The sequence below is a fragment of the Gigantopelta aegis genome, chromosome 12, assembly GCF_016097555.1.
Source record: "Gigantopelta aegis isolate Gae_Host chromosome 12, Gae_host_genome, whole genome shotgun sequence".
In the NCBI taxonomy this organism is placed as follows: Eukaryota; Metazoa; Mollusca; class Gastropoda; order Neomphalida; family Peltospiridae; genus Gigantopelta; species Gigantopelta aegis.
The window spans coordinates 51,209,250-51,226,089 of NC_054710.1; the positions used below are offsets into that span (position 1 = coordinate 51,209,250).

The following is a 16,840-nucleotide window of genomic DNA, read 5'->3' on the forward strand; positions in this document are numbered from 1 at the left end:
ACAAGTATTGTAGTGTATGACACAGACAGACACTACAATACTAGTGTTTCTATAATTATGTGTATCACCAAGACAGACACTACAATACTAGTGTTTTAAGTATGTGTATGTTTTGGCCTAGCTGTCGATTCAAATGTGTGTGATTCAGTCAATTCGGAACAAGTGCTTACGATGTGTAACCATACTCATAACCTACATGTATTTCTATATTCAACAACATATATTTCTATATTCAACAACATGTACTTCTATATTCAACAACATGTACTTCTATATTCAACAACATGGTCTTCCAAATTATCTGTATGCTATAATATGTTGCATAATCTTTACCAGTCATATTTTCTTACCTGGAAAGAGAACACTACCAAGCTTTTTGTCATGAACTTCGTTCTCAAACGATGGATGAATCAGTTTAACATAGACATCTACAGGGCCAGTCATGAATTCACCATTCATCGTAAGAACAGCAATGGTCTTCACTAAAGGAGACTTACACCCAGTATCATCAGTGGTAATAACTGGAGTCAGAGTCTGAAATAAAGAACAGCAATGGTCTTCACTAGAGTAGAGTCACAACCAGTATCATCAGTGGTAATAACTGGAGTCAGAGTCTGAAATAAAGAACAACAATGGTCCTCACTAGAGTAGAGTCACAACCAGTATCATCAGTGGTAATAACTGGAGTCAGAGTCTGAAATAAAGAACAACAATGGTCTTCACTAGAGTAGAGTCACAACCAGTATCATCAGTGGTAATAACTGGAGTCAGAGTCTGAAATAAAGAACAGCAATGGTCTTCACTAGAGTAGAGTCACAACCAGTATCATCAGTGGTAATAACTGGATCCAGAGTCTGAATTAAAGAACAGCAATGGTTTTCACTATAGGAGAGTCACAACCATTATCGTAAGTGGTAAAGCGCTTGCTTGATGTGCAGTCGGATTAGGATCAATCCCTGTCGATGGACCCATTGGGCTATTTCGTTCCCATCAGTGCACCACGATTGGGATATCAAAGGATGTGGTATGTGATATCCTGTCAAAGGGATGGTGCATATAAAAGATCCCTTGCTGCTAATGCAAAGGGTATTGGGTTTCCTCTCTAAGATGCCATGGTATCATAAAATTATTTGTACGATATTATACATGCACATCTTTATTGGTGGTAATTGAACCCGAATTTATATTAGCTCAAAATAGTATTAGATAAATTCTCCTTTTTATTGTTAAATTGTTTTGTATCACTTTAGATAAGTAAAGATAATCTGATCACAAGTGCATTGGACAAATAAAAAACAAAACAAAAACCAACAACAGAAGAAAAAAAAAAACCCCACAACAACAAACTAAATAGCATTAAAAATAAACTTACTTTATTGTCACCAAACACCCAAAACACATTCACACTTGGAAATGCACAACCGATGATGACGTTGACATGAAAATTTTCTCTGAAGTTAACCTGTGTTGATGATGGGAGGGCACTCGCAAGATTGATAAGAGAATTCTTCACCACGGCTGCAATGATATGAAGGCAAGAAAACACGACTTGAATGAACGAATCTGTACTTATAGACGATTCCATAGTGGCAAATCAGACAATGCATATTATATGAAGGGAAAGAAAACACGACTTGAATGAACGAATCTGTACTTATAAACGATTCCATAGTGGCAAATCAGACAATGCATATTATATGAAGGTAAAGAAAACACGACTTGAATGAACGAATCTGTACTTATAAACGATTCCATAGTGGCAAATCAGACAATGCATATTATATGAAGGTAAAGAAAACACGACTTGAATGAACGAATCTGTACTTATAGACGATTCCATAGTGGCAAATCAGACAATGCATATTATATGAAGGTAAAGAAAACACGACTTGAATGAACGAATCTGTACTTATAGACGATTCCATAGTGGCAAATCAGACAATGCATATTATATGAAGGTAAAGAACATGATTTTAATTAGTGCTGGGAGAATATAACAATGTGTTTTTTTGTTTTTGTTTTGTTTTTTAAAGGTTTTAATGATTTTAATGATTTTAGTATGCATAACACATACACACATAAACGTTTGGCTAGGAACTGTAAGAACATGCACATACCGGTTTAAACAGTGGACCATCAACTAATAGACTGCTGAGCTGTGTCTGTTGGCTATTCAGTATTTTCACTCACCTGACATTCTTTCACCTGTCACGATATGCACAGGCTACGCACTCTAAATCTGCCTTTAAACTATACTGGAATAATTGGTGAGTTATATTTCTACTTTTCTAATTCACTTTACTATTTTATTAACATACATAAAGTACGGTTTATAAATTACAAATAAGATTTAAATAAACTTGCGGTTCAATTAACATTAATTGGGATAGAACAATAAAGTGAATTAATGTAAGTGTTAGAATGTGTGTGTGACCCTTAAGCTGTAACTATGGCTGATATCTCTATAGTCAAGTATTACTGAACGAGTGGCTAGTAGTTGTTTTAGTTAGATTGTGTGTGTGATCCTTAAGCTGTAACTATAGTCGATATCTCTATAGTCAAGTATCACTGAACGAATGGCTAGTAGTTCTCTTAGTAATATGTGCGAATATTGAGTTAGGATTAATATTAAATTAGATTAGTATTAGTACTACTTTATTTGGTTCGTATAGACGTTTTGACGATTCCACGATGGTACTGCCCTAAAGCCCACAGCTAAAGGTATGAGTGTTCGGGTAACTTGTATCCACAATACTTACGATAATGCAGAGCCGTAGCCAGCGGTGGGGGGGGGGGGGGGGGGGGGGGGGGGGGGGGGGGGGGGCGGTCGGAGGAGAGCAGACCCCACCACCGAACAAAATTCGGAAAAAATTATACAAACTTAAAGAAAATTCTCTTGTTAACCGTTTAACGAGTTTTAGACTATAACTACTCAGTCCCCCCCCCCCCCCCCCCAAACAAAAAATCTTAGCTACGGCCCTGTAATGTTTGTGTACCTTCCATTTTATTAATACTATATATTGCTGTATGTGTAATTGCTGTTTGTTGTAAGTAATCATTAAAGATTACCGGCGATTGATTAATGTTCAGTTGTTTGACGTACGGTAATAATGTATACATATACATATATATATATATATATATATATATATATATATATATATATATATATATATATATACTCTGTCAAAAATGAAACGCATAGGTGATAGGGAAAGAAGAAAAGTGTTTGATTTTACAAAGTATCGGGTTTTTTTTGTACAATGTTGCTGAATGACCATGTTTGTTAATGTTCCTGGAATGGGACAGCATGCCCAAATGCACCCTAAAACAAATTTAACGCACGTTGTGGCACGTTGTGCGACAATTGCAGGAAATCGGCGTGAAATGGTCACATTTTGGCGAATGCGTGTGAAATTCTGAGAAATGATTGGGGTAGTGATGGGTATTAAAGCTGCAATGCTGGCAATGATGCCTCATTTCCATTTCGACGTAGACGAGTTACAAGATGCCAAGACTAAGCCTGTCGAATCGAAACATTGCAATAGGCCGTCTCCAGTTAGGTGAATCGCAGTCAGCAGTCGCACGCCATATGAACGTCCATCAGAACACCATTTCACGTCTCTGGGACAGGTACCATCAGTTTCAGTCAGCTGAAGACCGGCCCAGAAGTAGAAGACCTCGCATAGCAACTACAGCACAAGATCGCTATATCCGGGTTCTGCACTTGCGTCACCGAACTGCCACAGCAACGAACACTGCTGGACGCATACCTGGTTTGAGAAGGGTGCCTGCAAAACCATTCGGAACCAGGAGACAGTATGTTGACCCCGTCCTGCGACGTCAGCATCGACATTTACGTGTTCGCTGGTGCACGAATGTACAGGGGTAGAACTGGCGGCGAGTATGGTTCAGCGACGAGTCACGTTTCCTTCTACAGCGATGTGATGGACGACAACGTGTTTATAGACGCCGCAATGAACGTTTTGCCAAGAACTGCGTCGCCCAAGTTGACAGATTAGGTGGAGGGAGTGTCACGATGTGGGGAGCCATCTCACACACCGGCAGAAGTGAACTTGTGTTCGTACAAGGCAACCTGACAGCTGTACGCTACCGGGTTGAAGTTCTTCGCCGTCACATGCTTCCCATTTTGGATCGACAGAGAGAACTCTTCCAGCAGTACAATGCCAGGCCGCATACGGCACGTGTAACATGGTTTCACTACTCATGTCAACATGTGACTGTTCTACCATCATCAATATCGCCAGAATCATCCCATTGAACATCTATGGGACGAACTGGACAGGTGTGTACGCCAGCGTGAATATTTCGCCTCATGCTTCCGCAACTGTCACATGCACTGCAGGAAGAATGGGCTGGGATTTCACGTGCCCGGATTCAGACTCATTCAGTCTATGCCATAGTGATTGCTGCTGCTGGTGGCCACACAAAGTACTGATTTCAGCGCCCTCGTGCGACGCTAGATAGATACTGCCGCCATAGCATAGATAGTCATAGATAGATCATAAATAACGAAATATGCCAAAATTAAAGAGATAATTCCATGATAGATAGATTCTTTTTTGACAGATATATATATAATTAGCTAGCTAGAGATGTTAGATAATGTAGTCATAGATAGATAGATTGTTTAATGTAGTCAATTTAACTGTTGTTTTGTGCAGAATTAGTTTATTTTTACTAAACGATGCGGTTTAATCTGTAGACCGCAGAATGTATTTATATATGTATTTTGATGTATTTTAATACTGTGTTTTAGAATTGTTTATGCATTCTTGAGAATGTATTATAATAATGCCATTTTTTATTATAGCGTTTGTTTGACGAGTTGACCTATAATTCTCCAGAATCAAGAACCCTCAAACTAAATGATCACGCAGTCTAGTTGTCTGTTCGAGGAAGTAACACTGATGTATGGGATTGAAATAGTATGTATTTAGGATAACCTAATCTCTGCATTAACAATAATACACACACACACACACACACACACACACACACACACACACACACACACACATACATGTACACACACAAACACACACATGTACACACACATAAACACACACATACTGTAGCGGGTTTCCTCTCTATGACTATACGTCAACAAAATACCAAATATTTGACATCCAATAGCCGAGGCTTAATAAATCAATATACACTAGTGGCGTCCTAAAACAAAACAAACTTTAACTTCTTTTTATTTTTTTATTTACTTACTTCCAAAAGGGGCTGTTAAGTTGTACGTTTTTGACATATCGTGTTTCCCTCTCCGTAAACGCCATACCCCAGCATGCTTTGCTGCATCAAATGAACGTATCTGGAGCGTGACAGCGCTAGGGGAGATTGGCGTGAGTGTATACCCGTCTGTAGCGTTACACAACGAGTCATTAGTATTAAGCCGTTCACAGGCGCCCGCTATAACATCGTTCAGACAGAACGCAATTCGTAATGTAATGGCCGCCTCGGTTTCGTAATTAAAGACGAGTGACTGACCAGTCACCGCCATACTCTTGCTCATAGAAAAAACACAAACACCTGCAAAATAGCCATGTTACACAGATATATTAATTAAACAGTAGTGTTAATTAAAGGGACATTCCTGAGTTTGCTGCTATTTTTAAGATGTTATCGACTAACAGAGACTTTTTGACGACTGTAATTACATATCAAATATATTGTTCTGCATAAAATATTAGTGGCTGTATATTGAATGTGTTTCTGATCGTTCTATTTGTATTAGGTTAAATTTCATTTTATTTCCTAAAAACGATTTGTTCGTAGCCTACGTACGAAATTATTTGAAGACAAAATCCAGTGTGTGCTTTTTACAAATATTAAGACGACCAGAAACACGTTGGATATAATTTTCAACATTTTCGCGAGCGTACAAACCGTACGCTTTTGACCACCGCTCCCCTAAAAGTGTACATCCCCAAATGAAAAATGTTGATGGACATTTTTCATTTTTAAAAAAAGTGTACGCTGGTCCATGGTACGGTTTGTACGCTCGTGAAAATGTTGAAAATTATGGACGGCCCCTTGATATGTTTAATCGTAGAAATATTTTATTAGTCGGAAACATCTTATAATGCAGCAAACTCAAGAATGTCCCTTTAACTTTATATTCACTTCAGAGTTTGAAATAAAACATAATAGTTCAGGGTCAGTCGTAATTCCGTGGAAATTTAATTCAGAAAGTTGGCAACATATATCATTTCAAAGCTTATTACAGTAGCATTCTGAAAATATTTTCAAGGTGATATCTCAAGGTCAAGGTCATAGCCCAAAATTGCTGTATTTTACATATATTTTCATATATTTACACTGTTTTACCGTAGTTTGAGGAATTGTGGTTGTTGACTGGTGTATACATTGTATTTTAAATAATAAGACTTTAAGCACAGTATTACAAATTACAAAGGTGACATTTAATTTTATTCAGCTTCATGGTCATGTTAAAGTCATGTCCTAAAAAACGTCATATTATGCTTGTCAGTGTAGATTCCTTATATTTTGCAAACTTGTACTATACTAGCGTTTGCAGCTAGCGAACGCAATGTCCACTAAACTTCCACAATTAGCGATAGTGGTTATGTTGACCCACAAAACAATATTGCGGCGGCTGCTGAGCCCCTGTCGCCCCAGCTCCCACACCCCTGTATATGTTACCAGACCCGTAATTTATCGTAAACCTGTACATAGGTCATCAGGCTGCTTGATTGACTAACCTAATACATGTTCTGAGCAAGCGATTAACACGATCACGATGAGTTGGTACGTCCAGTGAATGTCCAGTGACATGGTACTTCACGCTGTCACTTCACGGGGTCAGCGGTCATTAACTCTGAAAGAAAAAATAGTTTTTAAAACGTATGACCAAGCGCTTGTTATTATTTTAATTTCCACATGATATAGTGCTATAGTGGATGTACTGACGTTGCCAACCTATAACAGTTGATCACACATTCGTTCATTTGTCCTATTTCACCTGAGCATCATTCTATAATTACGTAATGCCCTAGGGAAGGGATGAATTTCCACAACTGTTATGTAGTATTTTCAAAATCATGTCATTTGTATCCATAAATTCAATTTAACTTTTTGTTCGTGCTTATATTCAATTAAGGTTCAGACACGCTGTCCTGGGCAAACACCTCAGCTATCTGGGCTGTCTGTCCAGGACAGTGAGTTAGCTGTTTGCGGTTAGTGATAGACGATACCGTGTCCTGGGCACACACCTCAGCTATCTGGGCTGTCTGTCCAGGACAGTGAGTTAGCTGTTTGCGGTTAGTGATAGACAATACCGTGTCCTGGGCACACACCTCAGCTATCTGGACTGTCTGTCCAGGACAGTGAGTTAGTTATTAGTGGTTAGTGAGAGACAATACCGTGTCCTGGGCACACACCTCAGCTATCTGGGCTGTCTGTCCAGGACAGTGAGTTAGCTGTTAGTGGTTAGTGATAGACAATACCGTGTCCTGGGCACACACCTCAGCTATCTGGTCTGTCTGTCCAGGACAGTGGGTTAGTTGTTAGTGGTTAGTGATAGACAATACCGTGTCCTGGACACACACCTCAGCTATCTGGGCTGTCTGTCCTGGACAGTGGGTTAGTTGTTAGTGGTTAGTGATAGACAATACCGTGTCCTGGACACACACCTCAGCTATCTGGGCTGTCTGTCCTGGACAGTGGGTTAGTTGTTAGTGGTTAGTGATAGACAATACCGTGTCCTGGGCACACACCTCAGCTATCTGGACTGTCTGTCCAGGACAGTGAGTTAGCTGTTGTGGTTAAAGAGAGAGAGAGAGAGAGAGAGAGAGAGAGAGAGAGAGAGAGAGAGAGAGAGAGAGAGAGAGGGTGTAGTGGTCTTACACCTACCCATTGAGTCGTTAAAAGCCGGTACCAGGCTGCGAACCCTGTACCTACTAGCCTGTAGTCCGATGGCTTAACCACGCCGCCACCGAGGCCCGTGAGATTCATTCTATGATTACGTAATGCTCTAAGGGGGGGGTGAATTTCCTCAAAAGTTATGTAGTATTTTCAAAACCATGTGTCATTTGTATCCATAAATTCATTTTAACTTATTTTCGTGCTTATATTTATTTAAGATTCAAGCACACTGTCCTGGGCACATACCTCAGCCATCTGGGCTGTCTGTCCAGGACAGTTGGTTAGTTGTTAGGGGGCATACTTTTAGTACGTACGCATTTTGGGGGGGTGGGGGGTTGAAAATTTAAGAGCCATTTTGCGTACGCTTGCGTACGGCGGGGGGGGGGGGGGGGGGGTGTTATTAGGGTAAAATTAAAATATATATATATATAGTTAATTTGATTATTTACTGACGTTGAATTTTTTTGTAATTAAAACAGAGCAGACGTTCCGGTTTATAATACATTTAGAAACATTTTATTCGTCGTCAAGCGTTGTTTAATACATTTGTACAATGAGCAGTATTCATTAATTATAGTATACCATGATGACATCGACGGTGGCATTGTCTACATTTACTGATACTGACTGACGATCTTTTACGTATGTACGCAAGGGGGGGGGGGGGTATGGGCACTGGCGTACGCATGCGTACGGGGGGGGGGGGGGGTGCAAAAAATCGGAAAATTGTGCGTACGTACTAAATGGATGACCCCTTAATTGTTAGTGAGAGAGAAGAGTGTGTAATGGTATTACACCTACCCATTGAGTCGGTAGCGGACTGCGACCCCTGTACCTACCTGCCTTATCCACTGAACTTCCTTATTAATATATGCATGGCTTAACCACGACACCACCATACCACGTGTGTGTGGGGGGGGGGGGGGGGTATATTTGCTATATCTGTGAAAATGTCTTTACAAGTAATTTGAAAGGTGAGTCTGGCAACCACGAGCCGTAGGCCTACCACTATTTTTACACAGTGCCGCCCCTGCATACAGTCGATATACGAAATCATGACAAGTCAATTTTGTTCACAGATGAACTTTCATCATGTATTTATGAATATCAAAGAGCTAGACAGAACAGCAAATAATGTTGGTCAACCTACAGAGGATGACAGTGATCCCCATGGTGGGGTTTAGCGAGCGGTATGTAACTTTGCTTTCATAAAGAAACAAGGTTATGTGCTTAAACTGTTATCACCATAAAATATACATTTAAAGCATATACCATCGACGTCCCAAACTGCGTTCACCTAACGACAAAAACATGAATACAATATTTACGGAAATACTATTTTACATTTTTCAGGTACGATACGTGAAACAAAATAAATTGCAATCAGTTAACGTGAAAAATCAACAATGTAGACGTAAAACAAATCCATTCTAGTAAACCAAAGTGAAGCACCCTCCAGTAAACAGGAAACATCTAAGCTTAGGGCAACGTTTCTAACTGCGTTCAGGCACATGCGTTTGCATATGCGGTTCATCATTTTCATTTTTAAGGCAACTACATGGAAAATATAAGTTTTTTAAATATTCAGTTTCTCAAGCGTTCTGGTTCGGTCCGCGTTTTACCAACACACATCGCTAACACTTGAAGAGTTTGTAAAATATAATTTTGTTTCTTAATTAACAGAATTTATACACTCAAAATTATTTACAATTGTTATGAATGTATTATGAATACTATTCACTACAGTAGAGACACAAAAATGTAGCATACATTTTGCACATCGAATATAATAATTGAAAACACATTCTAACAACAGGGGGCTTAAAAATCATAAAAATTAAATGATTTGGCCTTATTGGTCTGGCACGTGTGAGGTCATGTGACACGCACCGAATGTTAATTCATCTTCCTCCATTTTAAGTAAATTTCTACAAGCCATGTGGACGCGATATCGGTAATTTTAAGGAATAAACAAAAACGACTTAGTAAAATTAATAATTTTAGGGGTTTGTACAGTTTGGCATTTAGATACTTACTTGTCTGAACTTTATTGGTAATGAAAATGATCCTGACCTGTGAAGAAAAGCATCACAAATGAACGACTAGCAAACGACGACAAATCGGATGTTGATTGCGTGAACCGTGCACGAGAAAACTGAACGGAGTTACAAGCATAACGCAGTTAGGGACGTTGACGATATAGAAAACATGGCTGGAATTGGCATCAAAACCAAGACTATCACAACCGTATTGAAACGTTTCAATGAAGCAAAACATAATTCAATTTTAATTAATTTGTCGCTAACCATACCATGAGTGACGTCATCCTGGGATAAAATCTACCCGGGTCTGTAATCAGATTGTTTGCCTTCCACAAAGTAGATTATTGTCAGTTGAGCGATCATGTAGAACGTGGAACTGAAATAATATACATTTATTAAAGAGAAATACATTTTTTCTGCTCTTATTATTATTATTAGTAGTAGTGGTGGCGGCGGTGGTGGTGGTGCTGCTACTACTACTACTACTACTACTACTACTACTAGTACTACTACTACTACTAGTACTACTACTAGTAGTAGTACTACTACTACAAGTACTACTACTACTACTACTACTACTACTACTACTACTACTACTACTACTACTACTATTACTACTACTACTACTACTACTACTATTACTACTACTACTACTACTATTACTACTACTACTACAGGCTTCGAAATTCACGACGGCTCCACGGCATTTGCCGTACTGCCGTGTGCCTTTGCCGTGATGCCTCAAAAATACCAGTTACTTTACGGCTATGAATAACCGTGCCCTATTAATTACCTGCCGTGGTGCCCCTTTTGTGTATGTGTGGTTTTTTAAAACTTGTATAACCCTAACTTTTATTTTAAAACATTAAACATGCACGAATTCGATGTTCCTCGGTAGTGTTTGTATACAGTTTCTTGGTCATGTATTATAATTGCACATCGAATGTAACAAATGATAAATTACAGTTGAAACGTACCCACCGTAACTTGCCGAAAGTTTTAACGTCGTACATTTACGGAAAAACCCCGTAAATAGCCGAAAAAGAATCCCGGGGCAATATTTTTTTTTTTTAAATAGGCTAAACCATGCCTACGGAAGGAAGAGGGACAAAAATTGCCAAAACCTTTTCATTATTATAGGTAAAAATTATTATTATTATTATTATTATTATTATTACTATTATTATTATTATTAGCTACTAGTATTTAAACGTCAGCTGCGTTCAAGCAGACCGAGCGGAAAAACGTCCGCTAGACTGGTTTATGCGCTTCACAATAAACCAAATGGCCACGTTGAGAACCAATCAAATAGTTCACGAAAACAAACGTTTGCTGGCTGAACTTGGGGCTGTTGTTATCGATATTCTTCATGACAAATTTTGAAATTATAAAAAAAAGTCTGTCCCATCATTCTATAAAAAAAAATAAGTTTTTTGCTATTAATTTCAGTTTTGTTTGACGTAACAAGAAAAGTAAAAGTGTATTGGAAATGACAAAACAATACTAATTTTGTGTGCAATTTACAAATCAATCGGCCTAGAAATGAATAACCTGTGGTAAATTTCATAGTTAAAAAAAAAGGCGTTCCCTGTGGGGCGGACTTATAGTTTTAATGTGTATTAGCCTATTGAACGGACCCATGCTAAAATCACCCAAATTACCCAATTACTGAAACACTAAATAAATGTGAACTAATGTTTGTGGTTATTCTACTATTCCGTTTATTTAATTATTACCCATGCTCAGCAGTTGATAGGCCTATACTACTGGCGTAGGAAGCGGGAAAGGGGGTACTTTGTACAGCATCGACGTGTGTCTGTGTGCCCACCCACCCCACTTTTTGGTATCTTCCTACAGGCTACACCCGTGTATATTAACAAATTCTGGGTACTAGGCCTAAGCAGTAGCCAACAACGAAAATACGTCTCTTCAAATGACCTTCACCTTTGCATGCGGAAAAAATGCGGAAAAAAACGCGATGACTTGTAGTCTGTGCATGTGGTATAGAGAAATCTTTGATTGTATTGTTGAGATCGCACGTACTATGAGATGACGATACCTACAGTATTTAGCAGTTTGTAATAAAAGCCGTTTAATCGCCACACACGTACCGTACTGTCATGCGATCTCGTACCAATTACCGTGGTACCTACACGCGTTAATGATTCAAATTTCAAACAAATTAGTATGCTCATATCCATTCAACGTCCAGGCATGTCTACTAACAACGCCAGTGATTGGGTCCAGGGCACGGCGTAAGAAGGTGCCAAAAAGTGGGGTGGGGGACATAAACATCATCGCGCGCACACCCCGCAACCTCCATTTAACACACATACACACACACACACACACACACACACACACACATACATACATATATATATATATATTGAAAATAATCCATAAATGCGGAAAAGGTTTTTTTCTGGTTAAATTGACTTCCTAAAAAAGACTGCCTTGGTGCCCTTTGAAAATATATGAACGTAGCCTTTGTGCCTTTTAGGTTAGCCTTTGTGCCCTTCATTTCCTAGATTTTTAAAGGCTATTATAGCCTGCCCTTTTAACACCGAATTTCGAGGCCTGCTACTACTACTACTACTACTACTACTACTAGTACTATTACTACTACTACTAGTACTACTACTACTACTACTACTACTATTACTACTATTACTACTACTACGACTAGTACTACTACTACGACTACTACTACTACTAGTACTACTACTAGTACTACTACTAGTACTACTACTACTACTACTACTACCAGTACTACTACTACTACTACTATTACTACTACTACGACTAGTACTACTACTACGACTGGTGGCGGCGGTAGTGCTGCTGCTGCTACTACTACTACTACTACTACTACTAGTACTACTACAAGTACTACTACTATTACTACTACTACGACTAGTACTACTACTACGACTACTACTACTACTAGTACTACTACTAGTACTACTACTACTACTACTACTACCAGTACTACTACTACTACTACTATTACTACTACTACGACTAGTACTACTACTACGACTGGTGGCGGCGGTAGTGCTGCTGCTGCTACTACTACTACTACTACTAGTACTACTACTAGTACTACTATTACTACTACGACTACGACTACTACTATTACTGCTACTACTACTACTACTAGTACTATTACTACTACTAGTACTACTACTACGACTACTACTACTATTACCATCGACGTCCCAAACTGCGTTCACCTAACAACAAAAACACGAATACGATATTTACGGAAATATTATTCTACATTTTTCAGCTACGATACGTGAAACAAAATAGATTATAATCATTTAACGTAAAAAATCAACAATTTGGATGTAAAAGAAATCCATTCTAGTAAACAAAAGTTAAACACCCTACAGTAAACAGGAAAACGTGCGACGTTTCTAACTGCGTTCAGGCGCATACGTTTGCAAAAGAGTATCGTAATGCGCATGTGCAGTTCATCATTTTCCATTTTTAAGACAACTACATGTACATGAAAAAAATATGTTTTTTAATTATGCACAGTTGCCGATTTCACGTTCAATTTTTTTAAAGGAAAAATTCAATTTGTCAAGCGTTCTGGTCCGGTCCGCGTTTCATCAACACACATCGCTCACATTTGATGTCAATACTGATAGGCATTACGTCCATACCTGCACATAGTTTGTAAAATAAAAATAAAAATTATGAATTGATTCTAAATTAACAAAATTTATATACTCAAAATTATTACGACTGTTATGAATGGATTATGAATACTATTCACTACAATAGAGGCACAAAAATGTAGCATACCTTTTGCACATCGAATATAATAATTGAAAACAAATTCTAACAACAGGGGTCTTAAAAATCGTAAAATTTAAATTCTTTGGCCTTGTTGATCTGACACGTGTGAGGTCATGTGACACGCACCGAATGTTAATTCATCTTTCTCCATTTTAAGTCAATTTCTACGAGTCATGTGGATCCGATGACAACAAATCGGATGTTGATTGCGCGAACCGTGCACGAGAAAACAGTTCATGAACGGAATTTGAAGCATAACGCAGTTAGGGACGTTGACGATACTTCTACTACTATTACTACTACTACTATTACTAGTAGGCCTACTACTACTACTACTACTACTACTACTACTACTACTACTACTACTACTACTACTATTACCACTACTAGTACTACTATTATGCATATCACTACTACTATTATTATTATTTATTTATTTATTTATTTATTATTAACTAGAATAACATAGCTCACTTACAGTAAATATGGCGGACACTGAAAGAATTAATACGTCATGGCAGAAGTCAAATTACGTCATTACTAAAGACAGAATGCTTGTGAATCTTCAACACAGTTATAGGCCTAATCCTTCCCACGAGAAACGCTTTTTGTGAAAGCAAAACTAGTATGTCGGACAATTCAAAATCTTTTAAAGATTGTAGATTCAAATCAAAGTTGGTGGAAGTGTGTTACGGGGCCGTCCATAAATTTCAAAATTTTCACAAGTGTACAAAGAGTACACTTTTGACCTCCCCCCCCCCCCCATAAAGTGTACATTCCCCCATTTTCAAAGAAAGTGTACGCTGGCCCCTTAACCCCCCCCCCCCCCCCCCCCCCCCAACCGTCGCGTACGGTTTGTACGCTCGTGAAAATGTTGAAAATTATGGACGGCCCTTAACAGGGTCGGCACAGACGGTATGCTACGGCCGGTACGACCATGGCTTATAGTTGTATTTGTGAAAATGTCCTTCACAGGTAGATTTGAAAAGAGATTCTGGCAACCTCGAACCGTGCCATACCTTTTTTACACGGTGCCGCCAAAAAAAAAAAATATGTGTGTTTCAGGTTTCATCTCTGGAAAAAATAGGGTAGGAAGGTAGGACCTTTTTTTTTTTTTTTTTTTTTTTTTTTTTAACCGAAGTGTTACGAACCTAGTTTGCGGACTGCAAAAATCGCGGTAGATGCTGGGTTTTTTTTTTTTTTTTTTTTTTTTTTGGGGGGGGGGGGGGGGGGGGTTGGTAGTCAAAAAAAAATTAGGGTCGCAGCGTAAAATTAGGGTCGGTCGGGAAACCGGAAACACACAATTTTTTTGTTTACGCCTAAAGGACATAATACTGAATAACATACATCAAGGTGCTCTTGTGTGCTTTATGATAGCGTATACTATATCCCCTTGTTACATATCCCCAACATATTACACAGTGTCCAGAGAGGGTTGGGCAGGAAAGTCCCAAAAGGGTCAGTAATATAAAACACGTGATGTGGAATAGGAGAAGGTTTTGAAGATTCATGGATTTTATTCAAAATCTAGATGGAAAGATGATCTGTCTGTACCAGCCTGAAATAAAGGATTACTATTTATATAGTCTCCCTAGAATCTAAGTCTGAGTTGGTGGTGACACATGTGACACTTTCCGAAAATGTCAACAGAACCACTGACAAAAGACAATCAAAACAATCTCAAACTATTTTTTTTTTAAACTTTGAAACAATTTCAGATGTTGCTATACAATTGTAAAATGTTAATAAATAGAAGTTGCTACTCGATTTTCAAATGATCATCGTCGCTAATCAAACATTTTTAAACCACAAATTCCCTGGTTTCATATACAGCGCACGAACTTAACTACTGCACTGACGGCAATTGCCTTCGCTGAGATATAAATTGCCGTATGTAGAGAGCATTACTGATGACACTTTTGTGCAGTCAGTAAAACTCCTCAACAATGGCAAAATATATGTGTACATAATTTGCCAATATTTAACATTTTCACATTTGAAATATGTCTACATAGAAAATAATAACCTTTTAGTCATGTTTATTTTCTGCAAATGTCACTGGGCTGTTTCACCCATGGCAATTCTTTTAAAAATTGCCGTGGGACACAAATTGTTAAGTTCGAGCCCTGATATATTATAATATTTAAAGTTTTAAACGCATCAAATTGGTTTTGATTTTGCTTTTAAAGAAATAGTGAAAGAGGTGAATGTCAATATTTTAACAAAAAGAAGACCAGTCAGTTAATGAATAACAGTTTACTGGTGAATCCTTCTTGGCTGCAATATCTACACTGGAAATACCTAGCTGTTATAGGGAATGCTACACTAAATGGAAATATCTCTTTTACGAAGACGACAACGTTTTGCAGATATTCTGACTAACCTCTAAACACGACCCCAACCCTTCAGAATATTTCCCAAGCAATTAAAAGTTAAAGTTTGTTTTGTTTAGTGACACTGCTAGAGCACACTGATTAATTAATGATTGGCAATTGGGTGTCAATCACTTGATAATTTTGAAACGTAGTTTTAGTGGAAACCTGCTATATGTGTAAAATGATCTTTTATATCTACTTTCCCCATAGACCGCACAGCACATGCCATGGCTTTTGATATACCAGTTGTGAAGCATTTACTGAGATGGTAGGGGATGAATGAGAGGATAGGTCCACCGAGGGTTGTTTGATCCTAGGTCTAAGGACCTCAAGCGATTACTATGACGACCGAGCTAGATCCATTCCTTCTCAAGCAATGAAGACAACACACATATACAATACTTAGTAAGCGGGGGGAGGTGGTGGAGGGGGCAGCTATGTTTTGATATATATATATATATATATATATATATATATATATATATATATGTATGTATACATGTATTTATATAATATGTGTGTGCCCCCCCCCCCCCCTTTTGGCACCTGCCAACGCCCGTGGATGTAGGTCCATACAAATTCACTCGGCTGCGATTAGTTCCACCCAAACATTTAGTTTCCAGATTACCAGTCAGTGATAGATCCAGCAAATATCTTATACAGAGTATATTCAGAGTTTCATAAAGTGAAATTAACAGG

The 16,840-nt window shown here is 38.4% G+C and overlaps 1 protein-coding gene across 1 annotated transcript in view; it reads right to left on the reverse strand.

The window, feature by feature from the left end:
- The window catches only part of LOC121386138, a 16,849-nt gene extending 2,389 nt beyond the window's left edge, over positions 1–14,460 (reverse strand). Inside the window, exons 1-6 of the mRNA XM_041516937.1 lie at positions 14,245–14,460; positions 10,226–10,332; positions 6,753–6,868; positions 5,242–5,559; positions 1,373–1,518; positions 351–534 (exon numbers count right to left, since the gene is read on the reverse strand). Coding sequence (XP_041372871.1) covers positions 351–534; positions 1,373–1,518; positions 5,242–5,559; positions 6,753–6,825 — 721 coding nt within the window. The 5' untranslated portion in view covers positions 6,826–6,868; positions 10,226–10,332; positions 14,245–14,460. The remainder of the gene's footprint in view (positions 1–350; positions 535–1,372; positions 1,519–5,241; positions 5,560–6,752; positions 6,869–10,225; positions 10,333–14,244) is intronic.
- Positions 14,461–16,840: the final 2,380 nt, after the last annotated feature.